Raw genomic sequence first — 21957 nt, forward strand, 5'->3', positions numbered from 1 at the left:
TCCCTAGCCTGATCAAATAAATACAAAAGGCTAATATGATGTTTGGATTTAGGCCTTTTTCAAAGGCGTCTTTTGTGACACACTGTAAACTTCTTAATCTGAAGTTCAAAAGGGCCAAGTCTGAAAATGAAGTTAGAACTGAAGTGAGCAAGGAAAAATAAACATCGAGTAAAGACTAGTGAACGTCCACTCTGAAATGTTTCGAATCAGATCGATGATGAAACCTTCGGTCTGACTTACTTGCATGATAAATAGCCGAGCGTGTACTTCTGGACAGTCGCACTTGTTTATAAAGTGGACGGATAAAGGACCCAGCTGGCTTTGATATTGTGAAACACAGAGGAAGAGGGAGCATAATATAGAAATACCGGATCAGAAACACAAGCCTGTGATCTCGCTCTGATATGCCATGCTCTCAGACAGTGCAACCTATAAAGATGGAGAAATGCACCACATGGTTAACACAGAACTACGCTATCAGTTCAAATACCTAAGCATCAAGGGAACAGCGGTTTCTCCCATCTTTTGTGTAGACAGCAGGTCCATGCAGAGGCCCCCTAGTCCAGGCCGCTGGCCCCTCTCAGCTCTCCTCAAAGCAATTCCCCTGCCAGAGATCAAACCACCTGCCCAGTGACAGACCTTTGGGTCCACAGACACAAGGCCAGGTTCAAAGAAGAAGTGCAAGGGGAAGCAGGGATGGAGCGAGAGAAGGAATGGGAAGTGGGGAAAGAAAAAAAAAGTGAGATAGCAAGGGAGCAGGGGGTGGTTTGGGGGGAAGAGGGGTTGTCAGGTAAGGTAGTTTGTAGGAAAGGTGGAGAAGGAAGGGAAAGCTAATGAGGGGAGGTAGGTAGGCTTAGAAAATGTTTTGCAAAAGATGCTAAAATTCCCAAAAGAGACAGCTGTTTGAGACTTTCTTTTTTCACCTCATGTGAATATCTGAAATACTGTATCAATGCTAATATTCAGGTCAAAAGCCAAAGAGGATAAAGCTGCAAACAGCAGCTGTTTCTTTAATACGACCCAAAGACATGTCAGCAGAGATATTACCTTTATATTATTGCAGACATATCTCTATAAATGTACAGAATTCCAGCATATACAGTATAAAAATTGAAAACATGTAGTTATGATGCTTATTTTCACTTTGAATAGCATTGCTATTATTCAACCACAAAACATCCAACCTTGTAGATGTGTTACATTTTAGTAGCAAATGACAGGATTTTATTAAAAATGTCAGCTTTAGTTTGATAAGATGTTTACTGGATGTTTATAACTTCTATTAGTATTAATTGAAAATAGCCAGTATCAGTTGCACTTCAGTAATTATTCCTTTTCAAACAAGCAGGAATAATATTATCTGAACTGCTACTTTTTTGGCAATAAAATAAAAAACCAAAAGCCAGTCGACACTTATTAGTCTTTCTGCTTTTCAAGCAACACACTTCCCCTATCACTAGCCATTGTGAGCACAGGAAAGGGAAGCAAATAAAGACGCCATTGTTGTCAATATATTCCACCGTCGCTGCGACCTTCAGCCTATCACAGGGAGGGACGAACGGCTGATAAGGACAACTCCCTGTCAGACTTGACACCTGCACTGGCTGGCCCACTGATTGCCCCTCGTCGAATGCAACTATCACAGCGAAGGCCTGCAATGCAACACTGCATTCCTGTCTGGAGACTTGAGCGAGTGATGTGGCCACACAGTGCGACCAGACGCACATTTGTGTGTGCGTGTGTGTTGTTGGGGGAATAAAAAAAGGAGAGAAAACGGCAAGGTGTAAAAGGAAAAGGAGGGTGAAAAAACAGGAAGAGTGGCGGAGAAGGTTAAGTTTGTAAAAATGGAGCAACAGAGGAAGAAATGACCAACAATGGTTGCTCTTTGTTTCTTCTATCAATCTCCCCCAAACACAAACAGAAAGTATTAGTCACATCCCAGACATATTGCTGACCCCTCTCCGTGAGGGGACATCTCCATGGTCATCACTGGTTGGTGTGGGCGACGGGACACACACGATGCGGGCCTGACCGCAGCGTGACGACAGGAGGCCAGCGCAGGAGAGACTATCGCCAAATTGACATTTAGTCATCACACTAGTGTAGAGGGTGGGACTCGCTACCTCCAGTCCTACCTCTCAAACTACACACATACAAGCGCCCACACATTCTCCCACATTCCCTCTCATGCAACCCTGTGTACACTCACACACTAACACACGCACCCGTGCAGTGAATTCCCCTACTCAAACTCGCTCCCAGCCAGCAAAATCTTGGAAGAGCTCCTAGGTTCCATCTTGCCAATAGCTCTTTATTTTCTTTGACCATTTTTAATGCAAAAAATCATGTACTAATTGTGTGTAAGCAATCTGCAAATTATGTATATGTTTTTGTCAACCGAACTGAACACTACTGTAGACACCATTGGCTGGTTTTCAAGACACACGACTGGGCAATAATATTTGTTTCTTTCCTCATAGTTTTGTTCAAACAGTGTGTCAGCAGCAGTGGTTTACTTGTAAACACCTGGGCCTGCACACTCAACAGCTGTGGAAATACAAACTATGTATAAGCTATGCTGAACAATGATAACGGCATTATTCTGATTATTCGCGAGGCGCTAAATCTAGAACGCCGCCACCTAATAAAAAGGAAAAATCACTTCATGCTATTTACAGATTTGTGCTTTTTCTTTCTTTTCTTTTCTTTTTTTACCTCAGCCAGCATAGCCAGAAGACTGCTCCTGATTCAGTTTTGTAGCTCCCTTTTTAGAAACAACCCTCCAAGAAAAAGCTGAAACGTCCATGAGTACTTGCAGTGTCAAATGACACAGAGAAACGGGACACAAGACAGATACAGACAGTGAGGGGAGGGAGAGAGCATTTAACCAATAGTTACATCAGTGCAGTGACAGCAGTGTCACTCCCAAAGCCGCACGACGAGGAAGAGAACCAAGGAGTGTCTTTGCAACAGGACAGCGAAAGAGGGAAGGAGACGGCAGACCAAAGGAAAGTCCATCTGGGTGTTATCAGTCTTACAAAGTTCACAGATAGAGGGGCTGAAGTGGAGGCTAGACGCCGATGCAGAGTCACAGGTCACAAAGAAGACGGAGAGCTCAAACAGGTGGAAAAGGGAGGGAGGAAACAAGAAAGAAAGAAAGAGAGAGGAAGAGACTAATAATTGCACGAGAACAGCGAAGCCAAGCCACAGTGATTGCCATCCTACAATCGACCTGACCAAATTGCGCATTCCCTCTCAGGACCCTCAAAGTCCGCTTCATTTGGCGAAAGCCGGAATCCGTATTTCTGCAATTATAAAGCTATTGACTAATTCGACATATGTTAGCGTGTCTTCCAGCCCTTGAGTGCTGGTGTGCCATTGAGTCATTAACTTTGACAAATTGTGACAGACTTTTTTATTGCCACCCAATCATGAGAAACAAGACTGTGGCAGAGGAGTTAATGAGCAGCGGGTTTCTCCTCTAAGCCTCCCCTCTCTGCCGCTGCCACCTTACGTTCGCTTTCCTCTCCTGCACCCCCTTTCCCCAAATCCCCCTCGCCCCTCCATATTTATAATTTTACCACATCCTAACAATAACACGGCCGGTACTCAGCGCAAAACACGCGGGCCCTGGCGTAATGAATCTCATGCCTTTACTGCGGTAAAATGGCCAGTAAGTATTACCAGCTGCGACACTCTCGCTCTCTCCCTCCCTCATTCTCTCTCCCCTTGGCAGTGGCATTGAGCTTGGGAGAGCAGGGGTGATGGGGGGGAATTTGGTGGGCCGGTGGGGGGGGACCGTGCAGACACATCTGAGTGCAGCTGGACCAGGGAGAGAGAGAGAGTGAGAAGCTGGGGGAGAGGAGGATGAGGAAGAGGAGGATGAGGAAGAGGAGGAGAAGTGTGCGTGTCTTTGTGGTGGGGGGGGCACAAGTCTCCGTGTTTCCAGCTGCCTTTCTCAGGGGCTCGGTTTTCTCTCCCTCCTTTGGTTTTTCGCAAGGCCCTTCTGGTCCCAGCTTACTTGAAAAATCACAAACACACACGCGCATAGACACACACACACGCACACACACACACGCCCCAATCCACCTCCCCTCCATCCCTCACGTTCGGCCATCTTTGTTTGGACAGGGCTCAGGAGTTCCAGAAAAGCTCTCTCAGATGTGCTGAAGTAAGGGAAAAACAAAACAAACTGACCCTCACACACACGCGCACACACACTCTCAAAATTTATGTGAGCGCACAACAAGTACTTTACACTCACACATGATACCGTGTAACAGGAGAAGTTCACACACACACACACACACACACTGCCGCACACATGAACAATTTCACTTGTGAGAAGAGCCAAAATACCAGCTTCAACCAGAGAACAAATTTGCAAAGAGATGAAAAAAAATAGATCGGAATATATTTTACCTCATTGAGGTAGACAGTCTGAACCACTGAAGGCATGCATTCTTTTACACAGTGTGTGTGTGCGTGTCCATGTGCCCCTATCCAGGATCACATCACAAGGGCAGGGCTGAAGCAAACCTTGACATGTGTTACCTCTTTGTAATATTGACTTTGTTATAGCTATACGAGTGGGAGAGTCGAGCCAAGAGCCCAGGCCTTGCAGCAGTGGGGCCCTCCGAGTTCGCTAGAAAACAAACACCCGGACAAGCGTGAAAACCGAAAAACAAAGTATCCACAAAAGCAATTTTGTAAAAAACATATTCAAGTAAATTGTAAAACGCCCCTCACTCCTGCTTGTTGACTCTTTGCATTTTCTCTAAATTAAGAATATTATTTATCTGATCCTATTTCTGGAGCGTGTTGCTTACAGAGCCTTTTGGATTTGGCTACTGAGAGAGCTTTGGCCTGGCTTCGTGTCTGAACATGTGTACTGGACCAAGTGTAAAAGACAAAAATCCTCTTTAGCTATCGCCTCCACTCTCTTTATTATTTAACACCGAACTGCTTGTAGGCTTACGGAGACACACTGTAAAAAAACAATCTTTTTTCTTTTAAATCTGAAAATGAACATTTATCACAGCAACATCTACTCTGTATCTATTTTGTTTTTATTCTTGTGGAAACTAAAGCTGACGCCGTCTCACTTTAGATGACAAACACGAAAACAAGGCGAGAAAAAGTTACCGGAAAAGCACATATGCTGTTTTTTCTTTATTTGAATGCTGTGCAGAAATAAAAGATTGGTTATCATTTCTTTGCTCCTGCGAGTGTGAATCCCATCTTGTCTCTTTCCCCAGTGATGACTCTGCTTATACATTTGAATAATGAAGGCAAGTCATTTAAATATTCCCTCTGTATTAAAAAAAAAAGATGTTTTTACACGATGCAGCAATATTAGCCATGTTAATTGGGCTCTTTGGACTTTCCCAATAGAAAGGCTAAATTAATTACTTATGTCGACAAAATGTCAGACACGGTGATCTAATAACTACAACTGTTTCCAGCGGCGTTGTATTCAGCGTGTGCCTTTTTTGTCTCGCCGTTATGTATTTGCGTGATTGTGAGCGAACTTCAAAAAACTCGAGACTCGAGTTCGTCTGCCTGAGTTAGGCCTAATGAACGAGATAGGAACAAAATGCTTTGACATCCTCTCCATGTTTCATGGGTGGCTCTTGAGAGTCCTTCTCCAATATTCATCCCCTCTTCTCATACTAATCAGCCACTACGGTATTGACTGTTTGTGCTTGCAAAATGACTTGTGTTAGTGTGCGTGTGTGCATGTGTGTTTGTGCTATGGAAACACACTCACGTGCATTATTTTTATTTTCAAACATGCCAATCTGTGGTCTACTTTGTAATAAAACATGTAAGAGCCGGAGAAAGTGAATTATTTGCAGGACATTATGTGTTTGTGTGTGTGATGTGTTCATTAGTGTGTGCGCGCCACACACTGCAGGGGGCTTTGAAGTTAAGACTTCTTCTACTTCTTTTTTTTTTTTAGCTTTCGGCTGTTTTTCAGTCTTGAAGAAGAACGGTATCAGCGCATTTTCCTCAAGTACGAATAAACATTAGACTTTAGGAAAGAAGGCGATGGGGAGACATTAAGAGCATCGGTGAATGTGAGATGATCAGATGGCGTGTGTGTGTGTGTGTGTGTGTGTGTGTGTGTGTGTGTGTGTGTGTGTGTGTGTGTGTGTGTGTGTGTGTGTGTGTGTGTGTGTGTGGGTATACACGCACGTGCATTAGTTCACACAAGCGCACGTGCGAAAGCTAACAGAGAGGCCTGCTGATGCCATGTTTCAGACGACCCCTTGAAGTGGAAATGAGCTTCCTCGCTCTTATAACTAGTCCGTTCTCACAAAGTCAGCAAACTCCGCCACCCCTCCAAAGAAACGCAGACTCCGCCCCGCCCGCCCAGCCCTGTGGTCAGCTTTGCAGGGATGAATTCGGTGTCAGCCCTCAGAAACAGTCCCATCTTGCTAGATCTGCCTCGGGTAAAATCTCTAGCCGGCTTTTGTCCCAACTCATCTTGTTAATACTCTCAGTCGGAATAGAAAAATCAGTAGACACGGGAGGATTTGGCACAAGGTTTGCTTGTGAATCTGCCACATCTTTGTTTCCTTGCAATGTCTTACAACATATTTTAAGTACCATTGTCATGTCACATTTAAAATCAGTCAGGATTATCAACAACTATTAGTAATATCTAATAATCTTCCTTTCAAATATTTCATTTGTTTTAACTAAAATAAAAATGATCAGGAGTAAAACACATTTTAGATACACTAACCAGTAAATATTGTGATTTTTCAATTAATCAAATATAGTCAAGCATGATATTTTTGACAGGTTTTTTTAAACAAACCAGTTCAATCCTTTTTCTACACTCAATACATCATTTTAAAAGAAATCCCTAGCATCGATTTCATTTGTCCTAAAATATTTTCCTCTATTTCATTAAGTCTGTCTGCACGTGCACATTTTATCTCCATTTCTCTCATTATTACCATGCCGTGTGTATTCGTGCAGCTGATTTGCTGAGGATCCATGCTGGTGTTTGAACCTGTGCGAGCACCTAAGGGTCCATCCCCAACCGTCCTCGGAGCAGAGAGCGACAGCTGTACGGTGATGCCGTAGCGATAGGCATCATCGGCTTGCTAGAGACTAATTGGTCCACGGCGCTCCTCTGAGTGGCCTCGCTAATTAATTAGAAAGGCAGTGGAGCTGAAATTTTTAATCAGGACACCAGGCTCTCCAGCAAGCAGGAAAAAAAAGACACATCACCTCATCATTCCATGTAATCCACCTGACAGTGATCTCCCATGTTGTAATATGAAGGGTGTTGTGTGTTTAGGTATTCATGTAATCTGACCAGGGAATAAGAAATACATGTATTACGGGGGCTTGTTAAATCATTTTAATTCGGGGAGTTTCAGAAATGATGTGTCTCCTAATACAGTATGCATGACATGTATTTGGTTTGGACTCTGGAGAATGCCGTTAAGGTGGTCGTTTCCTCCTAGTGTTTTTGTTCCACGTGCACATATCATGACTTCTGCTTTTAAATCATGTAAAAGAGGCGTTTTCTTTATAAGAGAAAGAAAAATACAGATTATAAACTATGTATGTTACCACAAAAAAAGAAGCATGGGTGTGTGTTAAGAAGCTCTAGTTTCCAGAAACACGGATTGTTTTTTTGTTTCTTTTTGCTTTTCCAAATTCCCGTTACACTATAGAAGCAAAATATTATTTTTCCTTTCCCCCATCTGTACTTATCCAATTAAAAGCAGTCACTTAAACCAAAACCTTTCATCATAGAGAAGAAAACGGAAATCACAAGGTTGTTAAAAAAAAAAGAAAAAAAAAGAAAGTGGGGTTGTATTTCTCCAGAAAAGGGAAAGGATGAATCTAAGGAACTGTGATTTTTCATCACTCTGTCCCAAAACTGTGCACAGCCCACCACAATGAGTCGTTGTAAAGAGCTCGAGACTGGAGGGAATCAAGCAGATGACAAATTGGCACCCCTATTCGGAGTTGGAGTAAGATAATCACAGTGTGTGGACACTGAGCAGGAAATTACCATCAGTTTTACTGTGAGATCACAAACCTATTGTAATAAAAATAATACATTTAGGTGTCAATACACCCACACTGTAAAGAAAAAGGTATTTAGAAAAGGCAGGAAAGTTTTGGACACACACACACACGTACACAAATACCTTCACCTCAGGTAGTGACATTGAGTTCACGTGTGCCACAATCTCTGTGACCGCCTTGGCTTTGCTCGGCACTAATCAACCAGCTCTTATCAGCCTGTTGCTTTGGCCAAAATAAACACACACACAGCCTTTTATTGCTTTGTTTTCACAGGTCATTAGGGGAAGGAGAGAAGACGCATTGATTAGTTTTCCAGACCACTGGATTATTGTTGTGTTATGACTATCATCATTAAGTTTCATTAAGGCTGCGGTTGTTCTTGTTTCCAGAAAATGAAGACGCTGCAGGAAAGGTGAGTTGGCTGGAGGATCCATAGCACGCTGCACGAAGAGTTAAGGGCAGAAAAACAGCAGCAACAAAAAGGACTTTGTGTGTGAGATGCTTGTTTGAGGCAGTTAGTCTTCAACTGCAATTTTACTGATTAGACTGAACTCTGACCTCCTTTTCACTCGTGAAACTGGATTTTAAAAGGAATTCCTCTGATCCTATCAGTCATATTTTTCAGGCTGCTCTAAAGCAGGGCCACATTCCACATTATTGCAAGTGCATAAAAGAACATTTAATGAAGCGGCAGTCCCTGGCTGGGTCCTCCAGAGTCAGCTTTGTTCTGGAGTTGCACATATGCTCCCAAAGCAAAGAGAAACTGGCTCTGTCGCTAGGCTAATTAGCATGTGTTAGATAGTTAGTAGAGGGCGGCCCTGTGTGATGTGTACTGAAGTGGAGTAAAACGGTGGGGCAAGGACTGTACTAATGGGCTGCTTCCTCCCCACGGGGAACCTCCCTGCAGCTCTGCACATGCTGGCATCACTGCAGCCACGGGGCACTCACGGGGCCTCTGCAGACCCCAGGGCAGAGGTGGCCGCCCAGGAAGACGCCTGACTTCCCTGGCATCATTTTCAAGGAACGCTGAGCTTTCTGGGTGTGATGCTTTGAAATGTAACGGCAGGTGACAGTCACACACTCTAAGATACACATATGCGTGCAAACTGAGAGCGACATTCAGATTAACAGATTTGTCAGACTATTGAATAGCTCAGACAGCTGGTGCTGTTGCACTAGCTAACTCCCTGGCATGGGCAGATACATTATTTACAGGAGGAGCTCAGGCATTAGCAAGCTCTTTGGCACTTGGTTAGCAGGCGTAGCTGGTGAGCACCATCAGGCAGCGAGTGTATCTCTGTCAGTGTGAGTAAACAAACAGTGGGGACATGGTGTGACAGCGCAAGCGGCGTGCTACACAGACACACACACACGCTCAGACACATGCAGACTCATCAGGGAGCCGAGGGGGAGGGCGGCATCCATATTTATAGGGCCTTTCCAGCATTTGTCCCCAGGCCAAATGCTGCGACTACACTCAGCTGATGTCAGAACAGCACTTAACCAGGCATTTGCAGTATATCATGGGCACCGAGGAAGACGTGACATAAATACAAGATGAGGGGGGAAAAGAAAACAGAAAAACAAATGGAGAAAGGCAAGTGTGGAAGTGAAGTGAAATAAAATGTCATCATATTGTGCACTGAGATTACAGTTCGCTTAGGCCACCACCCCAACACTGGGCTTCCTGTTGCTTAAATGCACTCCCACTCAGAAGCATGACAATGACGATGAACATATAATAGAGATTTCACTGAAATCTAAGTGGACGTACCGGACTGCAGACGTACTAGGATCTCTCATGCATCTTCTGGTTTGGTTTATTTTTATCTGGTACATTATGTAAACCAGATATTTTGGATTTCTCCATCCAACGTTTTGTTTTTTCAGTGTGACTTGCAAAATTTTACTGTCAAGAGTGTTGGCATAGCCTCCAAACACAGCATGCCAAATTTGATGCTGAAGTGATTTAGGCACAGTGAAAAGGTCAAAAAGTGTTGCCATTATATCATCGAAAAGTCTAACCTTAATGCTCTCTTATTTCATCAAACCTGTTGACATCAGTGACAGTGTTGAACTGTCGTTTTTGGTTTTTTTCTGCTGGATTTGTGAGACGTTAAATGCTCTGTCTGGCATGCCATCGCTGGGAAGCTCGCAGAGAACAGCCCACTTCCCTTTGGTCACCTGTCCCCGACTTTATCATGTGTCAGCTGGGGCATTTGCCTGGCACTGAGCCCCTGGCACCCAAGGAGGCTGAAGGGCCCACGGGCCTCACTGGCATGTCCTCATTCACTGCAGATACAAACAGCATGATATCCCCAAAGAGAGCAGACTAAGCGGGTAAAGTAGCTCCTTTTAGCTCCATCTGTCGTTACCTCAAGTGGCACGTATTCATTTTGAGTAGCGAGCGCCATTATACATCCTCTGAGAACAAGGGCTAATTGTAGGCGCTTGTGTTTATTCCCACTATTTTGGGGGGAAGGGCCAATAAATTCTACTGTTTATGTTTGGTTTTCAAATGATCATAGCACCCAGGGTAAAGTGGCAAAGGCCACAAAGTCACAAGCAACCATGAAACAAGACTAAAAACAAACTACATCATAGTCGTTTTTGACCCTCATTTCTGGTAAAATATCAAAAATATGCTACTTTTGACAGGTTAGTGTTGATAGATGATTTACTGTGTGTGCTATTATTTAATACACTTCTCCAAAAGCATCAAGTTGCACTCTTTAGAAATTGTGTTTTTAGGGCATGGGGAGGTGAATATCGACAGCACGGAGAGAGAAAGTGAAGAAGACAGATGAAACAGATTCATTAAGTTTGCGCAGCACGCGCACGCCTTCGAGCGGCTGTGATGTGTACGTGTGTGCGCGGTTTGCGCGTGTGTTATCTTTGCACAAACTGAAGGAGAGTATATCTTGTTAATCTTGATCAAAGATTTCTTTCTGTCTTTCGGTGGGTAGAGATAATACTGTTAAAGCCCTTGGATTTAACACACGGCGATAATGAAAGCAAGTGTAATTAGCAATTAGATTTGACCAAATTAAGGCAGACTAACAAAGGCAAAAAACATCAGCGTCAAGGCTGCTAAACAGTGTTATGGCCAAAGGTGGGCTTAATCTGTTTTTTTCCCTTTAAGACATGTTGAAATAAGAGGATTGAGAATAGGAGAATCAAGAAGGCTGCATGTTCTTATCTTCAAATGTAACAATAAACCACCTCTGTGTTTTTGTCTAATGACACCCTCAGTACTTTTAATGAGTCTTCTTTCTTTTTTTTTAATCACACCCATTCCACTGTTTCTGCTTTATCCATAAATGATGAATCTGCACCGCTGATGAGGTCGGACAAGGCTGTTGCCACTAGGATGACTGGATGCTTCAAAGGCCTGGCAATTGAGGTGAGACAGCCACTTAAAACCCCCTTGCACACATACGGTATTATTAGCGTTACCATATTGGGGCCTAACTGCAGCTAAGGGGAATAATGTGTGTCAAGAGAGTGTAAAATTAGAACCAAAACCAACACCGCTCTTTAAATTCACATCCCAAAGTCTTCCTTACTTATAGCCGAGCTTACGCTGTCAAACACTAATAAGCCAGCTAATTCAATTAGGACGCCGCTTCTTTCAGACTCACCAAAAAAGAGACGTTGTGAAAAGATTCCCTCACGACTCGGCATGGAACTCTTCATCATAAAGAAAGTGGCCTTTATTCATAAGTCTCAGTGTGCAAGAGGGGAAACTTGCTGCCGAGCTTGTTAGCAAAACGCCCTGATCTGAGGCGAGAGATGTGTGACTAAAGCTGGGTCTCTTAAGTGTCTGTCACCCTGATATAACCCAGGGAGAGCTCTTTGTAGGCTGTGTTTTCTCTTGTCTGTCTCTCTCTTCGCTGCGCTCCTCGGTGACTGGGGATGAGCCCTGCCGTGTAGCTGCAGGTGACAGGGAGCCCTTTTTGTTGTCAAATCCTGATGGAGATTCCACATGAAAAACATTTCACTTGAGCTGCCACTTTATTTCCCTTCCTTCCTCTCTGTCTTTCTGTGTAGATCTCAAAGGCTACAAGTACACCAGTGATGCACAGACAGAGGGAGTCAATCTCGTGCTCCTTTTCTCCCCAACGTTTCTTTTTTGTCAGGCTTTTCCTTACTGCCGGGCTCTCCTGTTTCTTTTTCTGACCGGCCCTTTTCTTTTCTCTGTTCCTCCAACCCACCGCCCCCTCCCCTCTTTCCTTCCTTCCCTCCCTCTCTCTGATTTATAGATCTGAGTTGGGTCTCAGGAGGAAAATACAAGTCAAGCCATTGTCATTTCAAACAGTGTGATAACCAGACACTGGGCTGCCCACTGACAACTCAGGGGAACTGGCCCTGGCTTTGACTGTTAGCTCCCGTCTCTCTCTCTCGCTCTCTTGCTTCCTGTTCCTCTTTTTATTCTCTCTGTCTTTCTTTTCTTTCTTTTTCCTCACCTCCTCTCTCTTCTCCTTCCTCCTCCTCCACCCCCAGTCCCCCGCAGGAGATTTGGTAGCGCGTTCTTGTTTGTTGCCTGCCGCTGCTGTGTCTTGCATCTGCTCCTCTCTCTCTCCTCTCTGTGCCGTGGGGGGCCGAGGGGAATAGTTGTCTTAGTGTGTGTACCAAGGTCAGTGCTCTCCACATGACAGTTCTCTGCCTCTTGACAAGGCGGGAAATCAATACTTTCGGACTTGTGGCGCTGCCCTCGGTGTAACAACAACACTGCCCAGCACAGAGCGCAGCTCAGGCACCTGACACATCCCCAGCTGCCCTACCCCCCCCCTCAGGCCCCCACCAGGGAGCCCTTTCCACACCTCCTCTGACCCCTTCAGATTTCACCAAGACTCTGTGTATCTCTTTACTCCACCTTTCCCTTGTATACTTTATTTCTTCGTGGCCTCCAGCTTAATGTATCTCAGACTTTCTGGTTTTTATGGCATGCAAAACGTTTATTTTATATCTGTGAATATAAAACCGTGTCTGAAAAGACTGATCTATACTAAGATCAGGCAGAGGACCACAGACGAGTCTGTAAATGAGAGACATGAGAGACATGCTGATTACAGAGCAGCAGAGGATACATACACATACAAAGCGGAGCCATGGGCGACATTTTTTAATGTGGCACTAAAGCCCAACGTGCCTCCTTATGCTTTTTCACTGTCAGATAGACGCTCAGAGGTTTAGAGAAAGCACTGGCAGTGCGCCCCTTACCGATTGTTAAGCTTGCCTCTTGGCCTGCCCCTAATGATGAGGGAGAGTGTGAGCAAGGCCAATTACGGCTCCCGTCGTTCGGCATTCATATGGAGTAAAAGTCAGTCTCTCCTTCTCCATAGAGCGGAGTCACAATCAAGTGAGACCCCCCCAACACCGATTGTCTCTGCAGGGGCGCACGCTGGCTCGCACTAGGGGGAACTTTGTGCGCGTAACTGGACATCCATCAACAGGACCGTCTCCCCTTATCCCCAGGCTTACTCCCTGGGTTCAGCTGGAGTAAGGAAAATGCATCAAATAAAACAGCCACTTTAATGAATTAGATATTGAGCTGTTCATTAAAAAAAATCAAATTCCCTGAAGTCAGCAGGGGATACACAGTAACACAGTCTAACCTGGGGATGAATGCGACCGGTTTAGAGGAGTCATAAAACACGGGGATCTGATGACTTTACTGAATGTTCGCCAGAAACGTCTAATGTTCTGGAATTAGGGGACTTGTGAGACATGGTCTCCTTTTTTACCTGTCTTTATTAAGTGCTGCTTTTACACTGAGCTTCTACGGGCAAAACTTTAAACAAATTAAGCTTTTTCTATCAAAAACAGAACAGCCTGTGATTGGAATCTCTGTAGATGAAGACAAAAGATCTAGATGACTCCTCAGCTTTACATGAAGAAAAAAAAAACTGGCAAGAGTGAGACTACACATCTGTGCAAGCAGATACCTGTTTTTATTGGCTGAGAGTCCAGGTAGTGCTTAAACCCACTGCAGCAGTCTCTCCCAACACTGCTGACTCCTTGTGTTTCTACATGGACTTAAAAGACATGAAAGACACTCCTGCTCCCAGACCAGAGTGCATTGCTTTCTGATCAAGAAAAATGAAAGCTTGGTCCCATTCAAATATGGAGCAGTCAGTCTACTGAATGGTACTGTGGAAGCAAAGGGTTTATTTTTTCTAAAGTGGTTTGATCTCTGGCAAACCACCATCAGCCTTGCCCTCATTTGATGGAGAGATTTAAAGGATGCTGCCCTCCTCCTCCTCCTCTGCTTCTCTCTAGATGAATGTGAGCTAAACAGCCACATCTCCCTACTGGTTTTTTTTTTTCACAGTGACAGCCTTTCTCATGAATTAAAAGAGGAACCCATTGATTTTCCCATTGCTTAAATTTGCAACTTAATCCCCAGATATGTCTAGAATGTAGTGCTCTGTCAATAAATGGCCACTGACGAAAGGCAAGCACGGATGCTCGCTAGAGACTAGAGGAAAAAAAAGGATGACAAGACAAAGGAGAGGAAGAGAGGGTGGTGGTAGGAGTAAGAGTGGTGCTTTTGGGGCTTTGGGTTCAGACTCTACACGATGCCACTAGAAAATGTTCATTGACTGTTAACTCCGATGAAACTCTACACAAATGATGCATCATCTAACCGAACATCCAGGAGAAAAAGAGAGCAATCCTGCCATGTTACAGCCACTTTAGTCCGCTGCTTTGCCAAAAAGGCAAACGCAGCACATCATTATGTTTACAAGGCTAATAAACCAATCACCATTGCACATCTGTACAGTGTAACCAGCAGTCCAGGATGGCTTTGCAGTGATCAAATAACATTATATAACAAAAAAACAGAAAAGCCAACATACTGGAAAGAAGTTGTCTGGAGCTCAGATGGAAAAAACACACTTGTCCCCTCTGAGTGAGGGGTTTGAGGAAGTAACGGGATATCACAACCTCACCCCTGGAGCAAACAAGGGAGAGAGCCCCTGCCCTAATTCACTTGAACACCATAATGTTCTCATCTGACTACTAATGTAGTCTATAAATCTGTGGTACTCTGCTCTACATCAGTGTAATGCTTGGTATTAATAGCCTGATTTGTACAACGAGTGCAGAGTAGCCTGCAGACCAAGTGTTGCTTTTTATCTCCACATGTACCAGATGAAAACTTTAGTTATTACTAAAAAAAAAAAGAGAGAGAGAGAAAGGGAAACATGGAATTCCATGAAAGCATAGTAGAAGTACTGGACACTATATAAAATATAACACAGTGACCCTTACAGATTTTGCCCTCCTACACTCTGTGTCTGGTTGTAAACCCTATCCCATAAGCCTCTGGGGTGGTATGGCTCCATGCCAATAGCTGTGCTGTTGTTGGCAGTGGATTTCCTTTGTGGGCTCAGTTCTTGTCTAGGCCATAACATAACATGATACACACATAGACCAACAAGCATGCACCAGTGTGCACACCATCCCCACACACGTGATTGGCATATGCCGCATGCTACGCACGCACATCGATGCACGCAATCATAAAAAAAAAAACCACAACAACATTATTCTCAGCGCTCATCTGGAGAAGACCTGAAGAATCAGGAAACAAGGAGGTGGGGGAGGAGGAAAAAAAAGCACAATGTATCCTTGACGAGGTTCATCTGTTTCCATTTTGGTGCAGATACTCAGGTTTTTATTGCAGCAGTGTAGTATTTCATGGCAGATTTAGCCAGTGGTTTGGTTCTCCGCTCGCTGCAGCTCTAATGGTGGCACATCTCTTGTAAATTGTGGCACACCAATAATCAACAACAGTTTGTTGCCGGATTCCACCAGCTCTCGAGCTCTCACTCTCTGTGGTGACAAAGAGCATGGAGTTCGCTGCAATAGTGCACACACTGTGGAGAATGTGGAGTTAATGTACAGGTAGCGCCTGGGCTAGATAATTGTCCTGTTTGTTGTTCTGACTACAACAGGCCTGCTGCTGGAACATTTACTTTTCTTCTCACTTAGTGGTGAGCCTATAATGCTTTTCAGTCCTGTAGACCTCATGTCAACATGCTAGGAAGCGTCACAAGGTTTAAATGTGTGTTTTGAATGTAAATTTTGTTCAGTTATTGTTAAAGTCTGTGCATACAAGTCAGAAAGCAAGTAAATCAACATATCTGCTCATTTAACTCACTCGTCATCTACTTCTGGTTTTACAGTTATTGTATCAATAACTGCTATTCATTGTTGCCAGATGTTGCCACAAACTAAATGCTTTCTCCAAGCTGAATTTGAAATCTCTTTTGCGTGATATTGGAGCATATTACCGAGATTTTTCATACCTTAGTCTGTCCCGTGCAGTTGGAATTCATTTTAGTGCACAGAAACATTGGAAACCACCCTCACACTGGATTTTGTTTGGTTCATCACAAACAGAGCAGTGTAAAAATAAAACACTGGTCATTTTCCTAATACACTTTCTACAACCTGCCAGCCTCCACACATGCACACATCTATTTTCTGTGTGTGTGTGTGTGTGTGTGTGTGTGTGTGTGTGTGTGTGTGTGTGTGTGTGTGTGTGTGTGTGTGTGTGTGTGTGTGTGTGTGTGTGTGTGTGTGTAATGCAGATAGGCAATGACTCTCTGTCTCAAGACAGAAGTGTAGCATTGAGTGTCTCTTAACTGGCTCGTTTAGTCCTGATGGCTTAAATGATTTCATCACTATTAATGACAGCGACCGTGGCTCCCTGCGTCGCGTTGCCAGATGCTCAGGGACCGCTGAGGTTCCCCCTCACTTCTTCTTACACCCAGCCGCCTCTCCTCATCCCTCCTTCTGTGCAGTCTAATGATTGTCCTCTACATGCCCCCTACCTCTCTATTCTTCCTATTTTTCTCAGCCACTGTGCCCTCCTATGGGTACTAAAACGCGTGTAGCGATACGGTTTTGGTACTCGTATTGCATCAGTGCAGGGTCAGTTTGCTGCAAGGCTGTACCGCTGTTAAACAAGTCATCGAACAAGCGTGTGATTGTCATGAATACTTTTACCAATGTAGGGAAATTCAGTCAAAATAAAATAGTCAAGAATACACCTACTGTCTCTGTTTCGCCAACAAATCAGCTATCAGCCCAGTTCCCAAGTTACTGCAGAGGTCAGAGGTCAGATAAAGAAGGTCAGTTTGCACCAGACCAGGCCGGCCTCAGAGACCTTAACTCCAAATGGAATCAAAAGCCTTTTGACAGATGTGAGCTATTGCTACACAGAGCCCCTGCCTTCATTAGCTTTCTCGTGTAATTGTTGGGCTAATTTTGAGACAGATGTAGGGCTTTGACTTGACTCATTTCTGTGATTTTCATTCATTTGGATAATGAAAGAATTAAGTACCATTTTGGTCTCTCTTTTTTACTCTTTTCTTTGTCTCTCCCATCTCGTCGAGCTCTTTGTTCCAGCTGTGTAATGACATTTTAGCTCAAACTGTGTGAGTGTGTGTGTGTGTGTGTGTGTGTGTGTGTGTGTGTGTGTGTGTGTGTGTGTGTGTGTGTGTGTGTGTGTGTGTGTGTGTGTGTGTGTGTGTGCGCGCGCACAGGAAACTACTGCTGTTCAGTAAATGCAGAAGGGCCTTTGTCTTTCCTGGTATTGTAACCGATAAGCTTGGTAAGGGTTACAGACACACAACTCGCACGGGCCTAAATAAATGAGCCCTCCTAAGAAGAAAAAAGCTCTGCGCCACAATCCGAGAGTGAGTCCTGTACAGTTTGTGAACTGGAGCATGTTACAGTAAATTAGAAATCACTCCTTCAACATGTGTTTTCACTCTGTAAAGTGGAGGTACAGTTTCCAGTCATATTTGGTCTTTGGATTTAATTCAGTAACTGATTGCTAATTTTAAGATCTGCCAAATGTCATGGGCTGCTTTTTGTTTCACACAGACTTCACTCCGTAGGTAAAAATCTAATTTCCTCTCAAATAAAGAAAAACAGCAATAACATTAATAAAAAATTTAAGAATAGCCATTGTTACACACTGTCAGTTTGTGTGTTCAAATGGGAAAAAATGCACACTTAACATGCAATGGATCTTGCAAGGCGGACAGAGCGTCCTCGTCTGAATGCTGTCCTGTGTGTTTGCGTGTGTGCACGCGTGCAGTTATAATTTCCCAGAGCCTAAATCTTCATTGATTCTGTTGCTTCTGTCTTCCCAAGAAACAGGGAGAGGATTATGCCTTTAAAACGAGCTTTCTTGTTGCAGATATTAGGTCATTAATTTCACAGGCTTACATATGAAAATATTGACTCTTCCCAGACACCCCCACTATATCGTCTGTTATCGCCGAGGCCTTGCATTAATGCATGTTTTTCAAGTATTCAACATTGATACGCCATTGATTTATTGCTTTAAGGGTTTCAGAAATAACCAAATGCATTGAATTAGAATTTAATTGCTAAACCTCCTAATTGATTACTGTGCATGGAAACTTCTGAGCACTTTGTGGGACTTTTAGCAGAATTTTACATTGTAGGATGCAAACTTCTACGACAAGATGAGAAATCTTGCTTTCCAAAAGCTTTAGTGTATTTCTGTAGTGTTTTCAAGGTGGCTCCCAGCTGTTCTGCTTTACTGTACTTGCCATATGAGTTCCATGGAAATCTGATGATCTGTCCCAATGAAATGCAAAAGGAACTGGATGACACAATTGTTCTTCTAAGACAAGTTGACTTGTCATTCCCATAAATGATTCAGTGCATAGACAGGGTAATCCCCCTACACAAGTACAATAAAATTATGCAGGTCCCACAGAGAATATTAAGATCCAAAAAGTGTCAGAAGAAGGGAATAGGGAACGGGTGGGAGATGGGTGCAGCTTCTTGTCCCCACATAGCGGACGAGGGATGGGCAGGCTTCAGGGAAACAATAGAGAGGGAAAGAAGGCGAGAGAGAGAGAGTGCAAAGGTTGTCACAGAGTAGTCACAGCACAGGACGAGGGGAAGGGGAGACGGGAGTATATGTTCCAGCCTTTCACATCTGTTATTCGTTTGTACCGAGCTGGGAAGAAAATAGCAGGAAGCGTTCTGGTTGTGGCAGAAGATGAAAAGACAAGAAGATTGAATAAAAAAACATGTGTCGCACATGCACTGTGGCTGATTGGATGTGTCCCATGAATTATCCCCGCGAGATGCTGCCAGCTTGAAAAAAAAAATGCAGCATCTGTTTACGTAAGCACAAACGAGCAAGAAAAAGAAGATTTTCTCCATTCATAAAACAATTTTCCATGCATATCCTCCCTCTGTCTATGTGGCACTGGGTCCAAGTCAGATCTGTGCCTGTGGCCATGACACATTGGTGTCTAACCAGCCCTCCAAGTTTTGTTTTCTCCAATGTTACACTTACCGCCGCTACAGCTCCAGTTACACTGCCTACATCAGCTCACATCTGGGCTCCTGTGCTTTAACATGCTGTACTCAGAACACCAAAGCTTGTATCATTTGTCAGACTAAGTGGCAGTGTTTTGCTTTGTTCATTAAAGACACACCAGGTGTGTACAACAGATGCAAAAATAGAAACAGATGCAACAGCCATCGAAAACACGACATGACAATGGCAAGTGGCAGCCATTAAAAGCTCGTCACTCGCCCACTCGGTGGGACCTCCCATCGCTAACGAGCTGCAATGTGGCGGGACGCAGACAGGTAGGAGTAATGCTGCTACAATTATGCAAAGCACGCGTGCGTGCATTTGAATGCGCACGCGTGTGTTTTGGTGTGCACGCACGCATACGAGCACGCACGTGCGTGTGCGACATGCCACTTAGGGCCCATCCCACAGCTCATTAACAGTAATAAGTGACTGCCGCCACTTCTTTTTTGTCAGTGGGGATGCAAGCCAATCAATAGGGTCATTTCACATCATAACGGCTTACCAGAGCACATTATGGCACTTGTTCATGTCTGGGAATGGCTGCCATTAGTGGCATAGCCAGATTAGATAAGGGCTAGGTGGGTGAGGGGTTGGAGGGAGGGGTGGTGGTGGGGGCAGATGGAGAGAGAATTAAAGAGGAGGGAAGAGTGAGGTGGATCAATATATGGATAGTTATGGAGATAACATCACAATAGGGAGTCTGGGAAAGATAGCATTTTACAGAGTGCAGATTTTTTTTTCTTCCTTGTGGGAGTAAGATAAAAGTGTGTGCGCGTGATGAAGTGGAAGTGTGTGTTTGCTCAGAGCTCAATGTGTTTGACCACTTGTCTATGAATGAGTCCAATGAGTGTGCGTGTGTACAAATTTGAGCAAGTGTTATGTGAGAGTCTGATTTAGAGTGATCTACTCACAAGTCCTCACCGTGTGCGTGTGTGTGTGTGTGCGTGTGTGTGTGTCTGGCAGCTTGGAGGTGTGTTTGTGCGTGCTTTACCTTGGCGTATGTGTGTGCAATCCTGTTTAATTACAGATCAGGCTTTGAGGCAGAGGCAAACAGTGCTATAATTACAGGAAACACCTCCTTTAATATTTTATCGAAATCTGCCTTGTGTGTGTGTGTGTGTGTGTGTGTGTGTGTGTGTGTGTGTGTGAGTGAGAGAGAGAGAGAGAGATTGAGAGAGACACTGAGAGAAATGTTAGTTGCACATATTTATTCAGCGCGTGAGCAAAAGAGAAGAATAAAATTGGAGAAGAACCACGCACATAGACACTTTGTTCGGAATGAGTTCTGGTTCGTGCTTCATGATCTTGCGCCTCTCCTTTCATCCCTCCTTTTACTCTTCACAGTCTCTCATTTCACATTTGTGTTTCCAAGTGGTTACGCTAAATGCCCCCTTTTTCCCCACTTTTGAACTGCCTGCCTCTCAAATATTTATACTCCTTTTTACAGGGCCAAGAGACAGAGGGGTGAAAAAAGAGGGAAGAGACTTAGATCTATCTATTAAAGATGAGCAACATCTCAAATGCATAAAGAGGGATGATGAACACACTTGCTCAGGGATGGCAAGGTGTAAGCTGAGACTTAATGCTTAATGACATTCAGTTTACGTTTGATTTTTCTCACAGTGACGAGGAAACAGGGACAACAAAGCAAGTTAAAAGTGACACTAATAATCATTTTTTTCTGAAGCTATTTTGCTTCATAACCAAAATAACAGGTTTCAGACTAACAATAAAAAAATGATCATTGTATTCATTTGTTGATGATTTATATTTATATTTCCTAATTTGTTTAATTTTTTTAAGAGGCCAGGCAGAGGCTAAGCTGAACACATGTTCTTTCTTTCTTAGCCTGCAGTAACACAAATGTACACACACACAGACACCCACAATGGCAATATGCTAACTCTCAAACACTAAGCTAGTGCCCCCAACTGGGTCTGACACACTGGAGGACTGGGAGCAGGCTTTGCTGGTAGCATGCTTTACTGTTCTTTGATATGCACCAGTCATTAAAAAAAGATGGCGAGCAATCATTACAGGCATCGGAATTAATCTAATTAGCCGAGCGCGCTAGGCCTCTCTGGTATGGAGTTGGGCGGGTGGATGGTGGTGGTGGAGGGGAGGGGGGCATTCTGCAAACAGAGCCACCCAGCCGCAAACACAGCGTAAGCAGAGAGGGCTAGGACGCTACAGGGGCCGTGGCGGTGGGGGCATAATCCGCCTTGACTTATTAATACGCGCAAACAAGATTTAGCTCCTCAAAGCAAACAAATGAAGCATGTGCTAAAAGGAGGGGGGAGGGGAGGGGGGCAGCAACAGAGAGCCACATGGAAAGAGAGAGAAAGAAATAAAGGAGAGCAAGAGGAGATAAATTATTTAAGCTTGTGCGGACTGTATGGAAGCTGCCGCTGCTGCTGGTGGTGCTTACATTTTTTTTTTTAAACTGGACTTGGGGCTAGAAAAATGTTTGCTCTTCAGTTCAGGGCTCTACCTTCACAAACACTGAGTGT

The 21957-nt window shown here is 44.0% G+C and overlaps 1 protein-coding gene across 8 annotated transcripts in view; it reads right to left on the reverse strand.

Annotated features, from left to right (window-relative positions):
• bnc2 (basonuclin zinc finger protein 2) overlaps positions 1-21957 on the reverse strand; it is a 179000-nt gene that overhangs the window by 49693 nt on the left and 107350 nt on the right. Inside the window, exon 1 of one of the 8 annotated variants that reach the window (XM_080880695.1) lies at positions 2716-2797. The exons of 6 other annotated variants lie outside the window; for them this stretch is intronic. In XM_080880695.1, coding sequence (XP_080736821.1) covers positions 2716-2727 — 12 coding nt within the window. In that variant the 5' untranslated portion in view covers positions 2728-2797. Of the gene's footprint in view, positions 1-490; positions 581-2715; positions 2798-21957 lie in introns of those variants that run through there. One more of the 8 variants, XM_080880697.1, reaches the window with a different exon arrangement.

This window comes from Rhamphochromis sp. 'chilingali' (genome assembly GCF_963969265.1).
Source record: "Rhamphochromis sp. 'chilingali' genome assembly, chromosome: 4".
Classification (NCBI taxonomy): Eukaryota; Metazoa; Chordata; class Actinopteri; order Cichliformes; family Cichlidae; genus Rhamphochromis; species Rhamphochromis sp. 'chilingali'.